The sequence below is a fragment of the Vigna unguiculata genome, chromosome 1, assembly GCF_037176805.1.
Source record: "Vigna unguiculata cultivar grain cowpea cultivar isolate G323 ecotype 2 chromosome 1, ASM3717680v1, whole genome shotgun sequence".
In the NCBI taxonomy this organism is placed as follows: domain Eukaryota; kingdom Viridiplantae; phylum Streptophyta; class Magnoliopsida; order Fabales; family Fabaceae; genus Vigna; species Vigna unguiculata.
The window spans coordinates 49,103,678-49,117,072 of NC_140792.1; the positions used below are offsets into that span (position 1 = coordinate 49,103,678).

General features: G+C 31.4%; 2 protein-coding genes and 1 non-coding gene across 3 annotated transcripts; all 3 read right to left on the minus strand.

The window, feature by feature from the left end:
• Positions 1–2,619: 2,619 nt before the first annotated feature.
• Positions 2,620–7,053, minus strand: LOC114179176 (reverse transcriptase-like protein). The gene is made up of 12 exons (XM_028065419.2): positions 6,685–7,053; positions 6,499–6,592; positions 6,362–6,410; positions 6,174–6,275; positions 5,962–6,026; positions 5,655–5,756; positions 5,453–5,532; positions 5,159–5,372; positions 4,078–4,133; positions 3,894–3,989; positions 3,638–3,818; positions 2,620–3,026 (listed from the first exon to the last, which is right to left on the minus strand). Exons 1-12 carry the CDS (start codon positions 6,714–6,716, stop codon positions 2,904–2,906), a joined length of 1,194 nt encoding a protein of 397 aa, XP_027921220.1. The 5' UTR covers positions 6,717–7,053; the 3' UTR covers positions 2,620–2,903.
• A 1,817-nt stretch (positions 7,054–8,870) lies between these two features.
• Positions 8,871–11,652, minus strand: LOC114191310 (cation/H(+) antiporter 8-like). The gene is made up of 3 exons (XM_028080483.2): positions 11,182–11,652; positions 10,092–11,102; positions 8,871–10,002 (listed from the first exon to the last, which is right to left on the minus strand). Exons 1-3 carry the CDS (start codon positions 11,443–11,445, stop codon positions 8,914–8,916), a joined length of 2,364 nt encoding a protein of 787 aa, XP_027936284.1. The 5' UTR covers positions 11,446–11,652; the 3' UTR covers positions 8,871–8,913.
• A 671-nt stretch (positions 11,653–12,323) lies between these two features.
• On the minus strand, positions 12,324–12,416 carry TRNAY-GUA (transfer RNA tyrosine (anticodon GUA)). The gene is made up of 2 exons: positions 12,380–12,416; positions 12,324–12,359 (listed from the first exon to the last, which is right to left on the minus strand). It is a non-coding gene; the product is annotated as a tRNA-Tyr (tRNA).
• Positions 12,417–13,395: the final 979 nt, after the last annotated feature.

Consider the following 13,395-nt stretch of genomic DNA (forward strand, 5'->3'; position numbering starts at 1 on the left):
TGTACTTATATAAGAAATCATATATATCTAAAAATTATTTTATGGTAACTTTTTTTATCACTTTTAAAAAATAAATATAATTGTTATTCTTCTTCAATATGTATTCTTTTAAAGAAACTTAAGATTAAAAAAAATTTAGCATAACCTAATAAAAAATTCATAGGGTACGAAAGTTGCTTAAAAAAAAGCTTTATGTACAATAGAGGAGATACACAACATTTTTAGATTCACTGAATACACCGAACAAAATCAAGAACTCAAAAACAATTATTCATCGCTCCACTAATCTATATCTATGATAATCAAGTGAGGATTAAAAACTAATTATAAAAAATACATCATACACAAAAATAATTATTTACTTATTAAACTCATTACTAATCTATATCAATCAAGTTACAATTAAAAATTATTATAAAAAAATACATGTACATTATTTTTTCTTTTATATTCATAAATAATGAATATATCGGACAAAATTATTTCCTTTTCACAAAACAGAATAAGAATAATGGGTTTGATGTTATACCTAGATTTAATTATAAGAAGTTCATTTTAAACCATAATATTTGTTTCTAACTTCATCTACTTTACAAAATTTTTGGATCCATCATAAAAATTTTGTGTCCAACAATTACAAATTGACAATAATAAAGATTGATAATTTTAAACAATTGTTTAGGAACAAATTCATATTTAATTAATTATTGTAAATTTCTTTTATAATAGTAAATAGTATTACAATTGAATAAGATGAAAATAATAGTAAATAAGGTTAGAAAATGATCAATCTTTCAAAGATTTAATTATGTTAAATCTATGTTAAATTTGAAAACTTTCGGTTGAACTCTTGATAAATTAATGTGACATATTGAATGAATGCTCAAAATATTATAACATCTAAATTGAGTTTCTATCATTAGATTTTAACTATGCTAAAATGGTGCTTAAATGTTAACGTATAATACATACAACTTTAACGATGATGATCTTTCTCAGAGGTTTACTGTATTTAAAAAAAAAAAATTAAAGTAAAATAAAAATTTATAGAATATTAATGGCTTAATTATAGAATATAAAAATATTAATGGTAAAATTAGATAATTAAAATTTTTTAAAAATTATGAAGATAAATTATATTGTTTATTTTATATTTAATAATTTAATATATTTTTTATCTTTTATCTTTTAATTTTATATTTTATAATTTTAATTTGCTTTAAGAATAATCTTGTTAAATACAGTAAGGTTTTGAAAGAGAAAAGAGATTTTTATTATTAAAATCTCTTATAATAAAATATTATGCGATGATATTTAATATAATATTATAAGGTAACTACAGTTAACATTAAAATCTAACTATACTTACTTAAAAAAAAAATAAATTTGTGAAAACTTAATAGATCACCAAAAATTTAATAGAGAGTCAAATTGAAGGTTTTTTAAATTTATACAAAATTTAAAACATGATTAAACCTTTAACAAATTTTAAATAAATTATTATACTCCGTACAAATCATTTAAAATAGGCAATAATTATCAATTAATTTTAGTAAAATAATAAATATGTTATTTCTTTTTATTTTTCTCCTTGTTAAATATGTTGCTTTTTAATATTATTTTTTCAATAATATATTATTTTTCAATAATATATTATTTTTGTTTTTGTTAAATATATTATTTTTGTTTTTAATTATCAATTAATTTAATATTCTTTTATTTTTATTTTTAATCTAATAAATTTATAATCTTTTATTATAATTATAATTCTAACAAATAATTTTTTTTATAATTATTCAAAATATACTACTTTGATGATATAAGAGGAAGTTAACAATAGAAATAGAAATTAAAAAAAATAAACAAAAATATCAAATTTACCTATAGCATCTATAAAAGAGTTGAAACTTCTTTTTGTATTCAACTTTGAAACCTATTGTTGTTCCTCTCTCTTCATCCCATCAGAAAAAAAAAAAAAAATCAAGAAGAACCTAAAGTGTGCTTCATATTTGGAAGATTAAATACCTTTGGCAAATCCAGTTATGTTTCTGCTTACCGTTTTATGAGGTATTAGGGATTGTTCAATTTAAAAGGGTTTAATTGCTTATTTGTTATCTATGTGTATGAGTGCATAATCTAACATTTTATATTATAATCCAATTACAAAGTTTTAAAATTTTAGTAATAACTATTTTACAAATTATATAATGAATAACTTTTTTGTTGATTTATGATGCAAAAAGTACTTACACATATTGAATAACTTTTGTTTTTGTTTTTGTCTAAACTAAACAGTTGAGAAGACCAAATCAAATTGAGAGAAGGAAGATCTATTCACGTCTAAAAAAAAAACTTCATTTTCATTTACATAAATTCTAAAAATCATAAATTAACTTCTCTAGAAAATCATATTTAAACTATATATATATATATATATATAACGATTTAACTTAAAAAAAATATTTTACGTTTTCACATAAAGAACCAAAAACTCAAACATACCTATAAAAGAACATTTTTTTCTACTGTCAAGTAAAATTGTGTGCGACACTAAGAAGCATTTCCAACTCCGTTTTACAACAACTCAAAACCAATTTGACTAAAGCAACAGAACAAATGGATGTCATATTACGATCAAGAGGAAAACTGTCAAAATTTTCAATTCCAGTACATTGGCAAATATATTATCTGTTACAGACTATTCAGATGTCACAAAAGCCAATTTGGCATGACAGTTTCAAGTTTAACTTGTAGAAAATAACCTTTACAAGACATTTTAACAATCTGTTTCATGAAATAGAAAACAAGATTCATGACGTGATGCAGCATTTCAACCCCAAATAAAGGTTATAGTTGTGGAGATATATACAATTAGTATGATAGATGATGAACTGACAGTATCCTTAGCCTGAAGTATCACTGACCCGAAGATCAAGCTGCAGCTGTTCTATGAGTATTTTTTCAATAGCATCTACGAAGCTTGATATATTTTGACGAACATGAGTATCTAAAGAATTGACCAACTTCTGAAAATCGAAAGCATGGTCAACATGTCAAGTATAAATCCACCAATATGGTGTGGTTAAAATGAATACTACAACAAAATCTTATACTAGTATGTGAGGTCAACTACACGATCACAACACCATTCAATTCGGTTGATCAATCAGAAAAAGATAAATGAACAAAAATGGGAGGATTTACTGCTTCATAAACTTATATTATTTCCTTTTTCCAAATTTACATTGAAAGTTGACGTAGTTTCAAAAAGTGGATTTAAATGTAAGTGGGTTATATTTATGTTCAAGCTTGAACCCCTTTAACATTTAATAACCTCCATCACAACCCTGGTCTCAAACTGCAATTATACGAACACTTTAGGAGACATATTATATTACTGCATTTAGACTAGAACTAGCTGAGCCACTATATTAGTTTTCTAGTTGTCAAAAGAAACTAAAAATACATCTAGGACTAAGCTAATATGAGATTTCAATAGGTTCAGCAAACAATTAAGTAAGAACAGTTTGAGCTTAAAACCCTGATACCACATTGATACTCTACGGAAATATCCATAAACCACAAGGAAAAATGAAGGCAGAAGTTTTGTAGCTAATATAGACTGAAATTCCCGCACCTCAACTTTGCAATGAAAACTCAGAGAAGCTCTCTTCAAATCATCTGATCCCTTTATGCATATAAGCTTCAATGGAGAACCAAATATGGGCCAGCCATGCGACAACTTTATGTACGCATCAGTTCCTCCTGCCATATGAGCCACAATAGTCTCATCTTTGTCCAAGTATTCAAGTGAATATCTGCATTGACCCAAAAAATGTAAAGAGATACTGAAGATATCCCAATTTAAGAGCATCAAAGCCAAACAGTCTCACCTTGATTTATTAGCATCCTTTATTACAAGACTCCTAAGTGTGCTTTGTAAAATTCTATCTTGCACTTTCTGTATAAACCACTGCAACGAGAAATTGCTGCATGGTAAATGAATGTCAAGGCATGAGTGGTGGCCACAAGAAATCTGGGAACCATGATTAAGAGAAAAATGAGGATATGGCAAACCTGACAGACTTTGCATAATCAACAATGTCGCTCAAATATATATCATTTGGAGAAACCTAAATAGTAAATCCAAGAAATTTATTAAATCATCTGAAGAAAACAAGAATTACAAAAATGGAAAATTAAATTCACAAGTTTAAGCTTTTCACATGTCCTTGCGGCATAAATAAATGGTATCATATCAAAACATCCTACACTACATACTCAAAGGAGATTAGGAAAGAAAAAAGTAAATGCATTGTTGTGTTCTGGCAGGATCTCATTAAAAGTATGAAACAACAGTACTAATGAATATATATAAATTCCTAGAGCACTGCATTGTTGTGTTCTGCCAAGATTCAATAAAAGTATGAAACAACAGTACTAATGAATTGATATAAATTCCTAGAGCACTTAATCTGATAAATTCTCCCTCTCAAATCATGTATGTGAAATCTAAGTTCAAAGCGAAATCTGATAGTAGGTATACAAGAAAAGTTAGGGTACACAATTTGGGAAAGTGAAAAATAAGTAAAACCTTCCATCAAATTACGACTGGTATCTTAAAAAATGTATTGCATATTGTGAGGGTGATAAAATCTTTCATATCAACATAATATAAGGAAAAAGTTTATCAAACATGTGATCACATTGTAACATATAGTTGGTAATATTAATTCAGTTTTTTAGCCTCGTTTATCTCTCTTTCACCTCTATATCCAAGACCCACAATCTCTACAAGCTCCACGACTGTTGAAACTTCTAAACTTATTCTCCAATGTTTCTAGTTACTGAACATTTATCACCAACAATAAAAGAACTAAACTACATATAACAATAAATGGCGTAGGAACCACTGTGATATGAAATGATATATCCAGAAATTTCTGAGAATGATACCTGTCCCCTTCCCCTGTGATATGAAAAGATGCATCATAAAGTATAAAAGTTTAAAACACTAACAGATCAGTCATTATCTGAACTTAGCAAGATACTAATGAATTAATGATATTAATGATAATTATAAAGCCACTGGAATAGTATAATAAAGATCACTAACTTAAACCAAAAGTAATTGTTTCTTGAAGACCTATTTTCATACCTGGACATTCTTTAACTTCATAGTCCCCTCAAAAACCTCAATTAACAACTCATGATTCAGCTCATCAACGGCATCTTCTTGAACACTCAGCTGATAAGAAATGCCCTCAGATGATGGCATGTAAGTCTGCAATGACAACCTAATGCAATTCTCATCAAATGCAAGCACTTTTAGACCCGTGAGCGCATCCTCAATCTGCTCTACAACTTCAAACCTGAATAAGGGAACAAGATGAGTAAGCTGTGACACAGAATCACAGATAAACATTTGAAGTGTAAGTGAAAGCTGACTCGCCACTTGACTGTGAACTGAAGATTCTGCAGAGACTTTACAATCAACTTCATTTCATCAATCTTATTTTCAAGTTGAAATAGCTGCAACATATGAACAAAAAAATTACTCTTTATAGATGTCATATAGTCTGCATGTCTTTGAAACTAATTATATTCAATTCAATCTCCAAGAAAGTAGCATGGTTTCTCAGTGTGAACAACACCTCTAAATTTTTGTCCAGATTTTCAGCGGCTAAATTTGAACAATCATCTCTCAGAATTGGGGAATCAATGCCTTCAGTAGCCTCAGATATGTTCTTCTGATCCTGTAGTTATTAAAAGCTAACATCAAAATATGAACCCCACTACAACTCCGCCTTTGCCAAAGGGATGGTTAATGAAGTGGATATAGTAATAACTAACGAAATTCACAACAGCTGCTCATCAGAGCGAGCAAAGGAATTAGCCACAAACAATATAAAACACAAACATGTTCTTAATTTACAAGAGAACCAAGTAGGAAGCAGCAACCTTTGACTGAATATAATGTAAAGAAAAGTCCAATTCTTCAAGTTTGGCCAGCAATATTGCAGAATCTGGAGAGAGCGGAGTAAGAAGCAAAATGTGGAATGATTAACGATGGTGACTAAATAGTAATACTAATAGAGAAGACAGATAACATGAATGGGATTAATAGATGGTAGGTGCTGGCGAGTGCGAGTGTGAGTGGGTGAGGGAGAGACCATCGTTGTGAATTTTGGTAAGAAGGCCAATCTGGTCAGCCATTTGGGCAGATTGAAGGTGGACAGTGCGAAGCTCCTCTTGCAACTGGTTTATGTAAGCATCTGGAGTGGGGCAACAAAAGTTAAGACTCAATTCTCACACAAAATGAGATGAAATGAGTAGAGAGAAGGGAGTAACAGAAAAGAACCTTCAGTTTCGAAAGAAGGGAAGTCGGATACAATGTGCTGCAGTGTATTCTGTAGTATTGAAAATTGAAAGTGAATAGATAGGAAGCCGTTGGGAATTGTGAACAGCCACGAATGAGAACGGGTAACCTAATCTAACCTCAAGATGAAGAGCGCAGTGACTGGGGGTATCCAATTCCAAAGGGTTGAAATCGCGGTCAACGTCGTAAAGCTTCTGAATCTGCGCGATTCGACTGAAACAAACATACAACAATCGTAAGAGAGAGAGAGAGAGAGAGAGAGAGAGAGGGTAATTAGAATGAGAAGACGGTAAATGAACCAATACCTGCGGAGGTCGTTAGGTTGTTCTTTAGCCATCTTTCTCTCAAAATCCAGCACAACTATTGCGGACTCGTTTAAGGCATTATAATCTCCATTTGGCAAACGCAGAAAACACAAGCGCAAAGAAAACAGAAACCTTAACAAAAGAACTTAGTGATGACAGAGCATCTATTCCTCTCACTGACCCAGTAGCACGATAGTTGGTACAAGCATCAATGGAGAAGGGGAGACCCAAATATAAATGGTTTACAAAGAAACTGATACTCAAAACAACTTCGGAAACCTAAAAGAAACTCAGAAAATGCATGGCAGACAAAATGAAAGTGAGAGTAAAAGCAAGGGCGGGGATGCAAAATTGAACCTGACTGAAACCCAAAAGATGATCCAAATTCAAATTCGAAAGCACTCATCATAATTACCTTATTGCCCTTCTCTGTCAAACGACACTCAGCGCACCAAATTTTTTAAAAGAAAATTGATTTTTAACATATAGTATCCAGTTTGGGATAAGGTGTCAAATAGATATCCGGTTTAAAGAAAGTATCAATTGTATCTCAACTTTTGAGAAACTGTTTCAATTAGGTCTCTTTCATACAAAGTTGACTAATGTTATTATTCAACATGTCACGTGTCGATCTGTGATTTTTTAAAATTTTTTAAAATTTTTTAAAAAATATTTTGAAAAAAAAATAAAAATGCCACATGTCAAGTATCTAGGTATGACACGTGTCATTGTGGGTGTCACGTGTCAGTATCGTTATCAGATGTCATTGTATTGATTTCGAATTAGTTCCCATATATGTTTTTTTGTTTCAATTTAATACCTAAGTATGTGTATCTGATTCAATTTTGTCCAGTTTTTTTAATAATTAAAATTCATTTTTTCATAAAATTAAAAGTATTTAAGTATAAAAGTTTAACAAAAATTAAGTATTTGATATTTATATTAAAATTTAGTGGTAAAAGTCAATTTATTAAGTCATTTTTAATTAAAAAAAATTAGTATAACATTCAAACAAATAGAAATTTTTGTTTAAAATTAGTAAGAGATTATATTGTTCTATTTAAAACAAAAATTAACAAAACATGAGTACTTAATAAAAAAGTAATTAATAAAGTAATATGTTAAAAAGTCATTTTTAATAAAAAATATTAGTATAACATTTATATAAATAATAAATTTGGTATGAAATTGAGAGGAACAATATAAATATTAATACTTAATTTTGTAAAAATATTTATACTTAATTATTTTTAATCTTATAAAAAATGGATTACAAAAATATTTTAATTATTAAAAAAAATTGGGACAAAATTGAATCACATACACGTACTTAGGTACTAAATTGAAACAAAAAGACATATATGAGAACTAAATTGAAATCAACACAATGACATATGATAGTGACACTGACACGTGACATTGCAATGTCACGTGGCACTCACAATGCCACATGTTACACACAGGGACTCGACATGTGGCATTTTTATTTTTTTTTTCAAAAATTTAAAAAAAATTTAAAATTTTTTAAAAAAATAAAAAAAAAAACCACAAACTAACACATGGCACGTTGACTAACGGCGTTGGTCAACTCTCCGAAAGGAACATAATTGAAGCACTTTTTCAAAAGTTGGAATGCAATTGACACTTTTTTAAATCGGGTATCTATTTGACACTCTAACTCCAAACTGGGTACTATAAGAGTAATTATACCTTATAAAAAAAGTAAATTATTATATTAATAAAATAAAATAATAAATATAAAATGTAAAAGTTAACCGAATTTCAAAATAGTGAAACGCTTTTAAAAAATGTTAAATCTCTCGTCGGGAGTAATAAAATCTGAGAGGATGGTAGTTTTACGTTTATATTACTATTTGACACTTATATAAATTAATATTTTATTTAAATAATAATATTTTATTAAAAAAAATTAATGTCAAACCGTGTCAAAATAACTTTTTCCCGAGATATTTGGTGTCAAAGATATCATTTTGCCCTCGTGTTTGTAAATATTTCTTTTGTCACTTTATTTTATTTTAGTCTTTTACCCGTTTCTTTTAAGTTACTATTGGTAAGAATAGGTTAGAAAAAGAAAATTGCGAATAAAATATTATAAATGAGAAGGAACAGGATTAGAAGGCAGAAGGAAGAAAGAAAATGGAAATGTTATAAAAAGATGACAGAAATTAAGGTGAGAGGACATGAGAGAGAGGAGGGGAGAGAAGAGAACTAAAATAACCAGCCTTTGCGAGGCTTGAGTGCGACTTGTTGCTGCACCACCAAAATTGATGCGCGGCTCTCCAAATCCGGTGAGGCCAGAAAGTCTCCGATCACACCTAACTCCGGGAATTCGCTCCAGTTTGTGAGTCCCTGAGTCTGAGGGGACTCAATCCCATGCCTCCTTCCCACGATGAAGAAGTCATGCTCTTTCGCCACCTCACTCAGAAACGCTGCTGTCTCAGACCCTTCCTTCGCCACTATCTGTTGGTACCTTATGTTGTGTTTCATCTCTTCCATGGCTTCCCTTTCATCCCACTCCTTCTCTGCCTCGTACACCAGGTGGTACACCACCAGCTTCATCCCTCTCTTCATCATCGCTCTCTTCGCTATGCACAGCGCCTCCTCGTCGTCCTCTCCCCCCACGTAAATCAACCCCACTCGAATCGACTCCTCCTCCCTCATCCTCTGCGAACCTCGCGACACCAGGATCCCAACCGAGCATGGAGCTTTTTCTAGCACCCTAATATTCAGTGCCCTTATGCTCTTCTCCTCCGATTCCACTTCCCCGTCCGTCGACCATCTCAGATGAAACGGAAGAATTATGATGGACGCCACCTTGTCAAAGGCAAGGTTGCAAACGTCTTCGTACATCAGGCTCGGCGGAGACACTGCGGTGCAAGGGTACGCCGTCACCACGTGAGGGTTCTCGTGCTCGTAAACGTCGAAAGCAAGAATTACGTCATCTGAGTACGACCTGTGTTGAACCCCCGATTCCTGCCTTTGAATGCGATGGGGGATGAAAATTGGCAAGGCGCGTCCCACCAGCTCTATCAGATGCAATGCATCCACTATGATTGGACTTTCTGCCGTTGGACAACACAGGTCAATCATGTCTATCATCGACGATATGTGGCTTGGCTTGTGAATGCACACCAGTATCCTCAGCTCCGACCAAGCTCTTAAGCTCATGATGTTCCTCTTTTGGTACCCGGCGTATTTTCTTGAAGGGTCGTACAAAAACCTCACAGACCATTGCACTATGCACGCTACCACGATTATGCTCAGAATCATTATTCCGTACGTCAGCCCATCGATTATCTGCAAAAGTTTTGTTTTTTTGTTTCAATCTATATTGGAAAATCTGGATTAGGCATAATGGTATAGAATAAGATGAGATAGATGACGACCTTGTAGTCGTATAAGAAGCAGTAGAGTCCGATTTCCACAACGCCTTTGGAGTTTAAAATGAGTGAGAGGGAGAGAGCATCACGGAAGGGCATGTTGCAGAAGAGGGCGGGTAGAATGCAGGATATAATTTTGACCAGGTGGGTGAGCATGATGACGAGAGAGACAGCGAAAACCGATGTGGAGGAATAAGTGGAGGAAAAATCAGCTTTCAGCATGCAGATGGTGATGAAGATCGGCAGAAGGAAGGTGGTACCGAAGAAGTTAAGCTTCTTGACCAATGCAGATCCAAGTGGAGGTCCCTCCGGCACGGCCAATCCCAGAATGAAAGCTCCGAGCACGAATTCCTGGTTTATTTTAACCGAAACCCAACCTAAGACAAAGAGCAGTACGATGATGACGTAGAGGTAACCATCTTTCACAGGTCTTCCTTCTGGGGTGTGTCTGACGATCCAAAACATTGCTGGGCGACACACCAATGGAACAGAGACAGCCATTGCAAACAAACCAACGAGGTTTGTAATAATCTCTTTGGAACTATGACCCTCACTAAACATAAAAACAGTGCCGATGGTGGTAGCGCACGTGCACAATATGTCACTGACCAATGCGGCAGACAATGCCAATTTGCCAAGTTCGGAGTTTTGGATTTGAAGTTCATTGAGAAGGGAAGCAATGACGGCAAATGAAATGATAGTGTGGGAGACCAATGCAACAAGGAAACTGTGGTAGTTACGATCGACGACTTCAAGCAGTGGATATTTGAGTACGGACACGAATGCAACTGCGGTGAGTATCGGCACTACCAATCCTGTAATGGCAATGGTCCATGCCTTCTTCCCCATTCTTGTTATCAAGCTAAAATCCATCTGCACACCGTTTATGAAAATGAAAAGCACAAAACCGATCGACGTTATTGTTGTGATGGTGTCGTGAGTTCCATACGGAAACAGCACCCTCATGTACGACCCCACTGGTTCCCCCACAAAAAGAGCTTGCAGAATTAGCCCAGCCTGTGTATACAAACAAATTCATCATTTCATGAATACATACAATTAATTGCAGAAAAAACAAGTGTTGATTGAGACATACCATCATCTGGGAAATAAAGAGAGGAACTTTGAAGGGCATGAGGATGAGTCGACAGATTTGGGTGATGGCAAATATTAGAAGGACTTGTAACTCAAACAAGGGGAGAAAAGATCTCATTGGAGTTCTTGTATTTTGTGGGCTGCTACGCCATAACCCATCTGAAACAATGTGGGGTGGAGCATCAAGACACACCTCGTACTTTTGTCTCCTTTCATCCACTTGCGTGATTGACAGGAACATCGTTTCACTTGCATTTATCGCCATTTTTCGCACCAGTTAATGAATATCAATATTTGAGACCAACAATGAAAATTTACTGAATCAATAATTGATCTGTGGAGCTTGAAAGAGCAGGTATATCACATATATATACCCATGATTATCTGATGATACAGGTTATGCAATGGTTGCCCACAGTTGTCAAGTGGGAGTATTAATCTTTGAGGTCTCAACAAATCTTTTTCTTTTCATAAGTAATTAGTTTCTCATCCTCATCATCACAGCTGTAAAGGAACCATATAACTATATTTACACCTTACATCTTCGCACAGTTGTAATCTCCTAACTAATTTTAACTGTCTATTATAATTAGACAAATATAACTGAATAATGTTTCCAAATTTATTATATATGTAGATACATGTCATTTCAATGATTAAGATTACCCAATCTCTTCTGTGTGTCTTATAATAAAGGATAACAAATTAGAGTTCAAATAACAAAAAGTACTAATTTAACTGTTCAACACAATAATATTTTAGCTATATTTATATTTATTTGTTATTTTAAATTTTAAATATACATTATTATATTATTAGAGAGTTGTGAAATGAGTGTAACTTTTCTTTTTTAAAGAAGTTTCAAAATATTGTTTTTCTTTAATAAAAAAAATCATAAGATCCTGTTAAAAGATAGTAATTTCGTCAGGTATCTTTTTTTTCTAAATTATGAAAGAAATCAAAACAGTAACGTGTGATTTTGTTTTTGTCTTGATGAATCATTTTTAGAGATCCATTATTTTTATTATATAAAATGCCCAGGCATTTTCTGGATTTGTGATAAGTGATTTAATTTAAATAATAATTTTTTTTGTTACATCTAAAAAAATATAACATTATTACATAATTAAAATATAAAAAAAATCCGACCTGCCGGATTCGAACCAGCGACCTAAGGATTGTCTGCAGACATCATCCAACTACAGTCCTCCGCTCTACCAACTGAGCTAAGGTCGGAACATGAGGACCAAATTCAATCTCTTTTTGAACAATGTAATATGTAATATGTGCAAATTTATTAGAACATTATTATTTGTTTATTGATGTTATTGTTAATGCAAATATTCATTTGTTAAAGACTTTAATTTTAATATAACTTTTATCAACTAGATAATATTCCTATACTTAATAAGAAAAGTATATATTAAATTTTATAACCATATTTGAAAAATTAATTATAATTATTTGTATATAATATAATAAAATTTACCCACTTAAATTTTATTATGTTTTAACTGTTAATTAGGATGAAATACTAATAGGAATTCAAAATGGACCTTATGTTTTTATAACTTCGTAATAAAGATTATAAAATTAATTTCTTTGAGACTTTAATTTATGAAAAAAATTTATATTACTATATTCATAAATTAAGACATGTTTTCATTAATGAAATATGATTTTAATTTCAAAGTGTAATGAAAATTATATATTTTTTTTTCTTTAATTGAAAGATGTTTAAGAAGGACGAATTTTTTGTTATTATTAAAACCAAAATTTCAAAATGTATCTTTATGTAAAGTGAGAGAAATCTAATCATATTTATGTAATACTTATAAATAGTAAACATTTTATTTAGAATTTAGAGTTTTTTCATATTTTTGTAGTATAATGTAACTTAAAACTCGTTTGAATTTTTTAATAAGTAGGTTCTCTCAAAATAAATTTAGATATAAGAGTTTATATTTGATCATTGAATAAACCAATCATCAAAACAAATCATTAGTTTTGACATCACTTTTAATCCAAAACATTTTAAAATAATAAATTTTGTGGATATTTATTCTTTTATAATGTTCAACTTTCTTAATTTTACTCGTAGGACTTAAATTTAGACTTACTTGAATTTTTCTAACATCGAGAATATCGACAATATCGACATGTATAAGGTAAATTATTAACTCATGATTAGAATTTTCTAAAGAATAACGATATT